Here is a 13,227-nt window from a genome sequence, read left to right as displayed (position 1 = left end):
GGTCCAGTCCAGCCACCTGGTGATCACCTGGAGAGCTTCTTAAAAACAAGATTCTGGGGGCCTGCACAGAAAGACGAGGTTTGGGAACCATCGGTCTTTAGTTTACCTGCTCACTGCCTATTTACATCTCCTCTGTAGTAACTGGTCTTCCAACCTGTCTGAAGGCAAGAGGGGAATGGAGGCTGTTCTGGTTTGCTAATGCTGCCGGAATGCAAAACACCAGAGATGAATTGGCTTTTATAAAAGGGGGGTTATTTTGTTACACAGTTACGGTCTTAAGGTCATAAAGTGTCCAAGGTAAGGCATCAACAATCAGATACCTTCACTGGAGGATGGCCAATGGTGTCCGGAAAACCTGTGTTAGCTGGGAAGGCACATGGCTTGTGTCTGCTCCAAAGTTCTGGTTTCAAAATAGCTTTCTCCCAGGATGTTCCTCTCTAGGCTGCAGTTCCTCAAAAATGTCACTCTTAGTTGCACTTGGGATATTTGTCCTCTCTCAGATTCTCTGGAGCAAGGGTCTGCTTTCAATGGCCGTCTTCAAATTGCAGTTCCTCTCTCAGCTTCTGGGCATACTTCAGAGTGTCCCTCTTGGCTGTAGCAGGTTGCTCCTTCTGTCTAATCTTATATAGTGCTCCAGTAATTTAATTCAGACCCACCCTGAATGGGTGGGCCAACACCTCCATGGAAATTATCCAATCAGAGTCATCACTCACAGTTGGGCGGGTCGGATCACCATGGAAACACTCAAAGAATTACAATCTAATTAACACTGATAGGTCTGCCCACACAAGATTACATCAAAGATAATGGCGTTTGGGGGGACACAACACATCCAAACTGGCACAGATGGGAAAATCTCAGTTTGGGATCTGAAACATGGAATTCCCAGCTCTGATTCTTATGAATTTTATTGCTTAGGCCAGTGGCCCCCTCTTTTTGGTTCTGTTTGTCATCTATAAAATGGGAACAACCTGATTCCTATTGACAACATCATTGTAAGAAATAACTCTGAGGACAGATTTAAAGGTGCCAGGAGGGCAGGTGCCACACTAATTCTCCTTGAAGAAGAATGAGACTGTTCCAGCCAGAGAGAGATGAACAGCCTGGATTTGGGTGACATGGTTCCATTTGCTAGAAGGTTTTTCCTTACTGTCTTAGTTTGCTAGAGCTGCTATCCCAAATACCAAACAATGTTGGTTTAAGCAATAGGAATTTACTGTCTCATGGTTTCAGAGGCTAGAAGGTTTGCTTTCTCCCTGGGGTTGGTAGCATTCTGGTGCTGGCTTGCTGTAATCCTTGGAGTTCCTTGGCTTGAATCTCTGTCTTATGACACATGATGATGTCTGGTCCTTTCTCTTTTGGGTTCCTGCTGACTTCCTGCTTCTGGCTCTTTATAAGGCACGCAGTAATCCGGACTAAGACCCACCCTCATTCAGTTGGGCCACACCTTAACTTAAAAATAACATCTTTAAGAGGTCCTGTTTACAATGGGTTCCCACCCACAGGGATGGAGATTAAGAGCATGTCTAAATTGAGGTACATCATTTGTTCTATCACACACACCCCTTTGGGTTCCTAGTTTTCCCTCTGGGACCTGAAAGTATTTCCCCTTTAACCATGATACTCTGAATGAGGATTTAAACCCATGCAGGCAGTTTAAAGTTCATAAGCCTACCTGGAATTACCTACTACCTTCTCTTTTTCTCAGCCAGCTTCCCTAGTAAATGTTTATCTTCTGTCAAAATCTTTTCATCATTCAAGACGCAGCCCAGGCATTGCCTTCTCTGTGAGCCACTCATCCTCCCAGGCAGAGTCCCCCCCAGTTCTGAGCCCCTACGGCACAGTGGGCCTCACTAGTGTCCGCCTACTAGAAGAGTCAGGTGTGGGCAAGGCCATCTCCCCCGCTGAACTGGGAGTCCCTGGAAGGCAGAGACATCATCTCCTGCAGCCCAGTTTTCCCAGTATTACACAGGGTCTGGCACAGGCTCCAGGCTAGAGCAGCCCCGAATCTGCCTTTGTTTCTAGATTGGCATCAAGGAGGACCCCCAGGTTTACCTCCCACATAGCAGACCTTCACCTCAGAGTCAGAGTAGTAAGTAGGAAGGGCTGTTTCCCATATTCTGAGCCTCCTTCCTGCTGTCACAGACTCCACTTTGCTCAGAACTGATTTTCTGGCTCGAGGAATGATCCTATCTGGATGGATGTCATGCTGAGCAGTTGTATGAACTGCAAGGGTTTTCACCATGCCCCCTGGAACTGGCTTGACTGGGTTAGAGATTCTCTTCAGGGAGGCTACCACCCCCTTCCCCCTACTCCACACACAGTCTGCATGAATGCTTCATGGAAATTGCAATCAGAGGACTGGATGGGGAGTCCAGCTGAGGTTCTGATCGTAATTCTCACTGTTCCACATGCCAGGCCATCCACCTTGGCCAAGGGACTTCACCATCCTGGGCCTCAATTCCCCTATGTGGACTTCAGAATGTGTTGAATTTTAATTATTTTCAATTTTCTGCTCTGGGTTGAAGAGCAGTGTCCCATTTCCTCAATCCATAACACTGTTATGGCCACAGATAAATGAGGATGAAGCTTTCCGTGGCTTTTTCCCACAATCGTACATACGTGCACATGCACTCCCTTCCAAGGCTGTCTTCTGAGGCTGTGCTTATGTAATTGATTGATTGAAGGAGACTTGGCCCCTCTTCACTGCAGCTTGATTATAAGTGAGCTAAACAGATGTCTTGAATTGGGTGATTGGTCCCCAGGTGCATTCTAGGGACCAGGCCAGTGGGAGGAAGTGAATGATTTCAGTTCTGGGGTCCCAAGACAAATGAATAGTGGTTGTGGTTGGGGGCAGACAGGGGCCAGGTTTGATACTTACTCTTACAAAGTGAGTGGCCAGATGTTGGTGGCAGCTGGTGGATTAATATCAAAGAGGCTAAGTGCCCCTTTAGGAGATAATTCAGAAAGGGGTAGTAGAAGTCCCTAATTATCCAAGCCTGGGCTAGAAGTCAGGACTCCTGGGTTCCTGCTGACCATCTGGTAAGAGTTAAGTTCACAAGCTTGTTTTGGCCATCTGCTCAAAAGGGACAATTAGTTTTAGGATGGTAGAAATGGAAAAGACTTGAGAATCATCTTATTCTACTACTTCATTTTTTAGATGAGGAAACTGAGGCCTGTAGAGGTCAGATGACTTGCTTGAAGTCACCACAGAGCTAGGGCTAGAACCAGAGCTCCTTATTTGAGGTCTAGTGTGACTTCACTCCCAAAAGGAAGCATTATCCATGGGTCAGAAAGCAAACAATAGGTAAGGAACACACATTTCTCATTCCCCCCTTTTTGTTTCATCCCTCCAGCTACAACAAAGCTTGTCATACTCAAAGCTCTCTGCCTTTAGGGCTGGATGCTCCCCCCGTATCACCCCTCTGCTATTGCTGACCCTGGAGCTGCCTAAAGAACAGTGAAGACTACCATCATACAATAAGCCCAAATTCTCTTGAGAGCTTGATATAACTTGCATTTAGTCTTTTTCATGACAATTCCCTGAGGTGGTCCCAACTTTAATCCTCATTCTACAGATGAAAAATTTGAGGCACAGAGATAATTTGTCCTAACATACACAGCCCATAGAGGCCAGAGTCAAGATTTCACTTAGGGCAGCCTGATCCCATGCAGGGTCTATGCTCTTAATTATTGCCTCCCTAGACACCCTGGTGCAACCCTGAGATTTTGATATAAAACAGGGCAAGTGGAGGAGGATACCTATTCTAATTATCTCCTGAGTTCTCCAAGGTCAAGTCAGTTTAGTTCATCCTCAGGTTCTGATGATAAATCAGAGGCAAAGTGGTATGTCCACATCACAGGGCCAACGTAATAAGATGATAAGAACATAGTCTATATAGTATCTCACAGTTAAGAAAGCTCTTCTACATTCATCACCTTATTTAATCACCACAGCAGGTATTATCATCATAATCATCTTCTTCATTATCATTAAAATTATCTTTGTTTTATACTTGAGGAAACCAAGCCTTAAGTGGTTAAATAAACTGCCCCAAATCACCAGGCTAATTGGCCCAGAGCTGGGAAAGTTTCCCAAGAATTCTCTAGTGAGTTTTCAAACCCTTCACCCCTAATCCAATGCTTTCCCTTACCCCATTCTCATGGAAGTTTCTGGCCTGTGAACAAACCTACAGCTCATCAGCAGGGTGTTTCCAGCAACCATCAAAAGGCAGTTTGTTGGCACAAGTGTAGATGTAGGATGAGAGAAGCCAGAAAGCCTTATTGAAGATTAGCTGAACCATTGAATCATTGGAAGACATTTGAAGCCTAGCCATGGGTGTTTTTGCCAGCCTATTCCAGAAAAACACAGTACAGATTTTTGAGAATTTCCATAATAGTTAAAGGTACTGTTTTCCTTTGTTTATTACCCACAGCTTTTTTATAAAACTGTTACTATTGCTACTAATAATGATAAAATCACAGGATTAGGGGCTGGCTTTTAGTACAAATTCTGCATTTCACCCACTATGCGCCCTTTGGCAGGCTCCATTATATCCTTTATGACCCTGAAGCCAAGATTGGGAAGTTCTCACTACCGTTTTGAGAAAGGGAGACCCTGCCTTATGAAGAAGTTCCTTTGAACTGGATACAATCCTTAAGGACTGACTGTGTTTGGAGAATTTCAGTTTGTAGAATCTCAGTTTCTAGAGTTCTATTTAATAAGCTGTAGCTTCAAACATGGAAGCCTGAAAGGCCAACTGTAAGAGAATTGCTACATCTGCACGAGGAGTCTGGTCTTCATGTTGTTTTTTACTGAATACAGGAATCAGACTTGTCAGGAATATGTTGACATTTGTATATTGCATCAATGGAGCAAGCCAGCCTCAGCTTAAATGTGCCCGTAAGTCAAGCCTGAGGAAGTAAGGGCTGGTCGTTCAGTGACTCTGCTACTCAGCCTGGCCCAGGCCTGGAACTCCCTGGGGAGGATGGCACCTGAAAGGTCTCCATGGCCAGGAGACACTCCATCCATGCTGTGTGTGGAAAAGAACTTCTGACCAATGGCATGACCCTGGGCAAATTTTTACCTTGTCCTAGTCTTAGTTTTCTCAACTGTCCAATGGGACAAGTGGTTGCTCTCAATGTAGTTTCAGGTTCTAATAGCCCATGACTCTGAATGTCACCTAAGGACAGACACACCAGCCTGACCACTGGACAACAAAGTACTAAGGACGAGGTTATCTGCCATCACCCCCTTCAGGCTGTGAGTTGGAATAACCTGTATAAATATTAAACAGGAAGATATTTTTAAGAAGTGGTGGCCAGACAGATTCCGATTCAGCTAATGTGTGAATTCGTTGACACACAGAGCCCTTTCCAGCCCTTACTACTGAGATGACTGGGTTCAGAGAGATCAAGAAAGTATCCCACATCACACAGCTAATAGTGGCAGAATTGGAGTTAAACCTCACATCCTGTGCTCTATCACTGTGAAATGGTCATAAAGAAATCAAGGTCAACTAAGTGAATCGGGTATATGAGTGTAGACATTCAGGAAAAGATTGCTGGGCTAGATGGAACCACGGGACTGCCGTTAATAAATGAGGCCCAAAGTCAGGCCTTGGAGTCCCAGTGTTACATACTGGATCAAGAGAACTCAAAATTGGAAAGCATTTATAGCAGGAAAATAACACAAGACGAAAATAACAGTCATCTCCTCAGATTTTATTTTAAACTAGTATCAAACCCAGTTATCTTGTTTTCAGATGCAGATCCCATGGCTGAAGTCCAGGACGGTGGACATTTCTCCCACTTTCTGTGGACCTGTTCGGAAGAACACGTGTCCGTGGAATCCTTGCCCACCTCAGTGCCCTCACCTGGCCCCCTTAACCCTACCTAGGAAACACAGCAGATATCCTGAAAGACATCAGGAAACCTAGACATGAGCTTGGATCCCTGGGCTTTCCTGCACACATAGCCTTTGTGTCCGGAACTGTGTACCCACTGGAGCAAGGACTTGAGCCTTAGAAATGTTTACTCTGACTCAAGCCATCACCCAGGGCAACCTGGTCAGACTTTATAAAGGGGTGTCGGGGTTTCTGGGACAGCTGACATCCTTCTGTGCCTGTCCTGCCTCTGGCTTGGCCCTGCCTGTCCCCCCATGGGCCCAGCTCCTTTCCCACCCCACTGAGGTCTTGAATCCTATTAGTGTCTGTGACTCTCAATGCCTCTGCTCTGCTGACTTTCCCCTTTGCAACTCCCTGTGTGTGAGACACTGAAGTCAAGGCCTCAGTTCTCACCAGGAAGAAGCAGGTCAGTGACAGCTCACTCAGTCACTTGTTATCTGAGTAACCTCAGCTATGACTTCACTTCTTTAGGAATAAGAATATGGCCTGCTTCATTGGGGTTAAATAAGATAACAGTGTAAGGTGTCTGGAATAATGGCTGGCCTATACTTAAGCTCCGGGAAATGCTATCAATTGTTATTAACATACTTCTCACTGGCCCTCACGGAGGTCCTCCCATGGGGTTTAGGCTCTTTATTAACTCAACACCCAGTGCTGCTAGAGACAAGAACATAAATTAGACTCCGGCTTCACTTCTGAGATGTTTGTAATAAGGGAAAAATGAAGAAGGGCAATGTATTGTGGGACCGATGAACATGGTTCCGGATAAACCCTGTAGAATATTACTCGGCAATATTCACTTCCAAACTTCTGTTGGGTAGAGACTGAGAGACCTCATCCAGTGGGCTCATGTGGAACCACCCAGGAGGCTGCCTTTCTGGGTCCCTGTCACCTGTGGGCAGCCAGGAACTCGCCAGCCTTGGAGGGGGTTTCTTGACAACTAACGGGCTGCTGGACCCCTAACCTGAAACTGATTCGTGTGACTGAGACTAGTGGGATGCCCCTGGGTTACGAGTCAGGATGAAGGAGGCACAAAGAGTCTTGATCCAAAGGACTTTATGGACCTTAAAGTAAGTCTGGATACAAAGGAGGATTTGGATTTTCTTAGCCTATCCAAAGGGAGACCCAAGTGTCACAGGTACACTTGAGAGTCCAGGCTTGAAACACAGCTCAGGCTGTCTTCCTAGGCATAGGCCTTGGCGTGGCTGCTCTGGTAGTCTCACACATTCCTAGAGGCTAGATTTCTACCCTCAGGTTCAATGTCAAGGTGAGTGGTCATTGCCAACTCCTCAGCCAAGGGGTTTTGTTGAGAGGGACTGAGCATCTCTTTGGCCAAAGGCATCATGGAGATTTTCTAATCAGCTACCATAACAAAGTCTGCATTTTATAGTAGAAATGTCTGCGAGTTGCTTGTTAATGAATTCAGTTTTTGAATGTGACTCATACCTTGGAAGGTTTCAGGATATAGGCACAAGCTGACAAAAATGTACCAGCACACACACAATGCGCACCTGGAATAGTCATCAGTAAAACTGGCCTGCGAGCTGCTTCTTCATTCTTTCAGAGTCTTGAGGTAAATCAAGTCCCCCAGTGACTGTGATGTATGTTCAGCCTCTATCCATGGAGAATCTCCCTCCAGGGATGGCAATAGGCCCTCGTGTAGTGGTAGCAGGGCCCCAGTGGAGGCAGGCAGGGTTCAAATGACTGATGTCTATAGGTGTGGTTGTGTTGGCCCTGGATGAACCCTATAGAATCACAGACCTTCAGAGATGGAGGGCACTAGAGAGGGTGTATGCTCCATTTTTTTCATTTTTCAAGTGCAGAATATCAAGTTTAGAGATGGGAACAGACCTGCTGAGGTTCCCCAGCTGCTATGAAGTTTGGAAGCCATCCTCACTGCTCTGCTAAAGACCTTTCTATTCATAACACTTGACATTCCTATCAGAGGTGAACCATTTCCAGAAGATTCCATTACTTTTTCTTTCTTCCCTGATGGAAGTGACAAGAAAGTATGTAGCAGTGATTTCAACTATGTGATCAGCAGGTTCTGGAAAATGTGTCTTTTTCTAATGGGAGTTTTTCAATGTCCAGAGTCTCCTGGGCCAAAATGAATAGGTACAGTAAGGTTGAGATCTTTGGGTCTTTTTGAAGGAAACAGTCACCTTGCCAAATGGGCCTGACACTCAAGAAATATAGGTCTGTCCCCTTGGGATAGTGGAGAAGCATTTGCAGATATGAAAAGGTTGCAGACTTTGGGTCTAATAATAACCAAACTATAACATTCCATAGTTTTCTCATACGTTATTTAATTTAACTTACTGGCCCAGGGTTGAGAAATTGAGAATCTGAAGCTATGGAGGAGTAATAAAACAACAACAGCAACGACAACAACAACAACAAAACACCTGAATCTTAAGCATTATCTACCTCTGTGTCACATTCTGGTTCTGCCTCAGGTTAGTTCTTTGGTCTTTGGGCAAGCAGTATAAACTCGCTGAGCCTCTGTTTCCCCATCTGTAGAGAGAATATGACATCATCCACTTCTCAATGATGTTCTGAAGTTTAAATATGTTGATGTAAGAAAAACACTAGGACAGTCCCTGGTAGACAGCTGTGGCTCAGTAAATGTTATTTCCTACCCCTTTCTTTGGTTGTAGACTTGCCTTTACCATCCGATTGCTTAAGTCTGGACACTTCACCAAAATACTCTAACCCTCTGAGTCTGTAATATGGACTCTACAGTCCCCACCACTCAGGGACTGAGTCAGAGGAGGGTTAATGAGAGAGATTCAAGAAGCACCCTAGTTTAGAATCATAGCAAAGGCCTAGGAAAATAAGATTTAACCTGGTGCTGTAAGAGACTAGTTGAGAGAGAAAGAAATCTGTATCCCAAAGTTTTGTAAGAAATTAAATCAGAGTGTAGAAAAGCCCAATTCAAGTTCACCCAAATTGAGTGGTAATGTTAACTCCAATACTATTTACAACCAGAGAGTATGGCATTGATGGCTAACAGGAGGCTGCCTCAGAGCAAGAATTTCAAAGAGAGCTCATTTGATAATCAGGATTTTTGCATAGCCTGTTTCACTAGGCAGGGTCTGGCCCAAACACAGACAACTGTCAGACTGTCCAGAGTTCAAAGATCCCTGTATTGATTATGCTTTGTGCTGCACCTGCATATTCTGTCATCTGTTTGTCTCACATGCACACAAGGTGCTTTTGCCAGGAGTGTCTGAGTTGGCTTTACACACCTCTCTCCCCAAATAGAAATAGGACATCTTTAATTGGAGGAGAAAAATCAAGATAGAGGATGGTTACAGATTTTGAAGCTTGGAGAAAGTACAAACACTTGCCAAGGTGGGGATGGAGGTGCCCATAGCTTTCTCTTCCACCTTCTGAACTAATCATCCAATAATGTGGTTGGAACTTTTTGATCCATGTTTAATGGCTTCGCCTTTCCTTATAAAGGTCATTTTGGCTTTGCTAAGTATGAAATGTTGGACCTGTTTTCTCCTTGTTTTCTGCGTTCAAAACCAGATGTCTGGCAAACAAGTCTTAAAGATTAGGGCATGGACATTAATGGATAGTAGCAACTTAGCACCCGGAGGCTGTTAGAAAGTCTTCAAGGCTGATAAAATATGTAGGAAGCAAGTGGCATGTTAACTCAAACAAGGCGAGTTCTACTCATTTCGGCTTGCCATTATAAAGGTGAATTGTCTGAAATGCAAAAGGGTGAGTGGTATTAACCTTAGCACCAGAAGGATAGAGCTCCAGGAGAGCAGCTGGGAAGCATAAATCTATACCAGTAAAGAAGCAGAAAGATACTTAATAGAAGTGTAATTGAAGGATTTTTTTTCCCTCCCCCTAAACTTAGTTTGGCTAGTGTTGATGAAAATTATTTTATTCCGACTCCAGGGCAGGGCCAGCTGCCTAGGGTGAGATTAAAGGACAATACAGTGACCACTTCCTGCCCTGAAATGGGCCCCACTTCTCTGCTGCATTCTGAAGTTTCCAACACTGGACTTGTCTTGGAGATCAGCATAGCAGTAGCTCCATAAGCAGCTGTTGAAATGCACAGATGTTAATTGGGAATTAGCAAGCATTTGCACTTCCACCCAGATTGATATGTCAAATTAGCTGTACCCCTTCTGGGAGCAAGGACTTTGGAATCTTAAAAAAGTCAAATCTGGAAAGAATTTTTGAAAACATATGGTCTATGTCTCAATTTATATATGAAGAAATTGAAGCCCAGAGAGGTTAAGTGGCTTATTCGAGGTCACCAGCAAATTAGTGGCAGAGCTGAGGCCGGAACTCAGGTATCACTATGGAATCATCTAGTCTGAAACCCTGGTTTTGCCAATGAGGAAGCCAAGGTACACCCATGAGAGGCGACTGCCAATCTGGACCCAAACCAAACCCTTCCTGTTCCCAGTCCAAGGTTCTGTCTTCCACGTCACATCACCCCACTCTTCGTATCCCCATGGCTGAGGGGAGAGGATGAAGGAAGAGGTGGCTGAAAAGTCTGCATTTTGGCACATATTCTGTAAATCCATTAGCAAGTATTGAGAGCCATGTGCAAAGCACCTCAGCCACTTTAGGTTACAGACAATGCATGAGGAAGAGGCGAGGGAAGGTGAGGGACCTGTGGGTGCTGAAATTAGGCAACATGGAATGAGTCGGACACACAGATGATCCTTTTACTCAGTAAAAGGTAAATAAAATGTCCCAGGGCCTCTTCCTGCCTCCCTTCTCTGTTCTCACACAGCAACCTTCCCTTTCCCTTCTACTCCCCTCTCCCCGCCCAGAGAGAACAAACCCTGGTTAGCCATCGTGGCCTTGACCCTGTATTCTGGAGGAAGAGTTGAAGGTTAGATTGCAGGACCAGCAAGGCAGGGCTCTGAGTAAAACCTCAGTCCCCTTTGGCCTTTGTCTTCTCAGTCTCGCAGGGCAGGGCCGATAGGATTTCCTGAGCATCAACTATGGACTAGGCTTATAGAATACATGATCCCACTGGTTCTTGCAGCAAGCTTAGAGAGGTAGATATCATCATCCCCACTGTACAGGTGAGGAAATTTAGGGCCAGAGAGATTAATTTTCTTGCCTGAAGACACCCCACTGGTAAATGGCAGAGCCAGATTTAGATTCAGTCCTATCTGACTGCAAAGCCTAGCTCTCTCCACTCGACTTCAGGCCCTGTCCTTGTCACCATGCCACCTCCCAGAAGGTGCAGTTCTCCCTCCAGCGTGCTGTGAGGGCACCTTCCATAATCTGAGTTATAAAAGAGACACGTTTTATTCTTTATCTCCTTTCCAAATGGAGTGCAGCCACCTGTGGAACTGACGACTCGCCATCGCTGGACAGAGTAAAGGTTGTGGATGACATGAAGCCAATCCCCTGGAGTGGAGGAGGGCGGGAGTGGAAGGCCAGCTATGGGCACCAGCTGTGGCCACCAGCTTCCTGCTGACCCTTGGCTGTCTTTGCAGGTCTGGAGTGCAGCTTTGACTTCCCTTGCGAGCTGGAGTACTCCCCTCCCCTGCACGACCACGGGAACCACAGCTGGTCCTGGCGCCGCGTCCCCTCCGAGGAGGCCTCTCAGATGGACCTGCTGGACGGGCCGGAGGCAGAGCACGCTAAAGAGATGCCCAGAGGTAAGGGGGGGCCACTGGGCCGAGCCCTGCATGGGCCAGGACTGGGCTGAGATCCCCATTTCTGTTTGGAACTTTGAGGCTTCCCCTTGAGCACCTGCTTGGATATCTGTGTCTCTCCATAGATTCTTGGGCCATACGAGGTGTAAGGGGAATATGGAAATCCCATTCCAAGATCAGTCAACTTTTTACTCTTTCACAAAGTAATGGAAATTGGATTTCATAACTCTTTTCCACGTATCTTTCCCAATGTAAAATGCAGGAGAAAGTGCTGATCTATTTGTCCATGTGGAATAGGTTTGCAAGTTAAATTTGAATTTCAGAAAAAGGTAATTTTGGAACATACTTATACTAAAAATTATTCAAATTATACTAAAAATTCAAGTTTAATTAGCCATCCTGTTTTTTGTTTTTTTTTTTTAACCTTTTTATTAGAGCAGTTGTGGGTTTACAGAACAATCATGCATAAAATACAGGATTCCTACACACCACCCCACCGCCAACACCTTGCATTGGTGTGGAATATTTGTTACACTTAATGACAGCACCTTTTTATATTTGTACTATATTTTTTATTTCCTTAAACATTATTTGTACCATTAACTGGAACAAGTAATACATGTACGTGATTTAAAATGCAAAAAAAAAAAAAAAAGGACAAAAAGATATAAAGTGAAAATAAGTCTCCCCTCTTTTCTATACTCAAGTCCTCTGGTTCCCTTTTTTGTTAATTACTGTTATTAGTTTATAATATATCCCTTGAGCTATGCCTTATTGTTTTCTGACAAAGGACACCACATAAATATCCCCACTATTCTCACACAAATGGTAGCATCCTATACCTAGTGTTCTGTACCTTCCTTGGCATCCCATTTTATAGAAATACCAGAATTTTTAACAGTCCTTTTCTGATGGACTGTACTATTTTTTTAATAGTAGTTATTTTTGTTACAATTGATGAAAGCTTATTAAAATCGAACTATTATCTATCATCCATAATTTATATTAGGTATATTTTTCCTCATATACCACCTTATTATTAACACCGCATACATTTGTTTTAATTCATGAAATAACATTCTTATACATTGACTAGAGTTCATTGTCTACAATAGGGTTCACTGTGTTGTACAGTCTTGTGTTTTACCTTTTAATTATTATTCTAGAAATATATACATCCTAAATTTCCCCTTTTAACCATATTCACCTCCATAGTACAGTGTTCCTGATTACACTCACAATAATGTGTTACCATCACCACCATCATTTCCAAACCTTTACCGTCAACCTAAATGGAAATTCTATACAAATTAAGCATCAACTTCCCATTCTCTAACTCTACTCTATCTCCTGGTAACATATTGTAGATTCTAACTCTATGAGTTTGCTAATTATAATTAGTTGATATCAGTAAGATTATATGTTATTTGTTCTTTTGTGTCTGGCTTATTTCATTCAATATAATGTCTTCAAGGTTCATCCATGTTATCACACTCATCAGGACTTCATTTCTTTTTATGGTTGAATAATATTCCCTTGTATGTATTTACCACATTTTGTTTATCCATTCAAGGTTTGATGGACATTTGCATTGATTCCATCTTTTGGCAATTGTGAATAATGTCACAGTGAACATTGGTGTGTGTTTGTGGCTGTTCGAGTACCTGTCTTCAGTTCTT

At 44.0% G+C, this 13,227-nt stretch overlaps 1 protein-coding gene across 1 annotated transcript in view; it reads left to right on the top strand.

Annotated features, from left to right (window-relative positions):
• Positions 1–13,227, top strand: part of ALK (ALK receptor tyrosine kinase) — a 725,024-nt gene that overhangs the window by 212,867 nt on the left and 498,930 nt on the right. The window contains exon 3 of the mRNA XM_037813067.1: positions 11,387–11,551. Within this exon, the coding sequence (XP_037668995.1) occupies positions 11,387–11,551 (165 nt within the window). The remainder of the gene's footprint in view (positions 1–11,386; positions 11,552–13,227) is intronic.

Source organism: Choloepus didactylus, chromosome 20 (genome assembly GCF_015220235.1).
Source record: "Choloepus didactylus isolate mChoDid1 chromosome 20, mChoDid1.pri, whole genome shotgun sequence".
Classification (NCBI taxonomy): domain Eukaryota; kingdom Metazoa; phylum Chordata; class Mammalia; order Pilosa; family Megalonychidae; genus Choloepus; species Choloepus didactylus.
The sequence above is the reverse complement of the archived record's forward strand: the minus strand, read 5'-3'. Positions and strand labels throughout refer to the sequence as shown.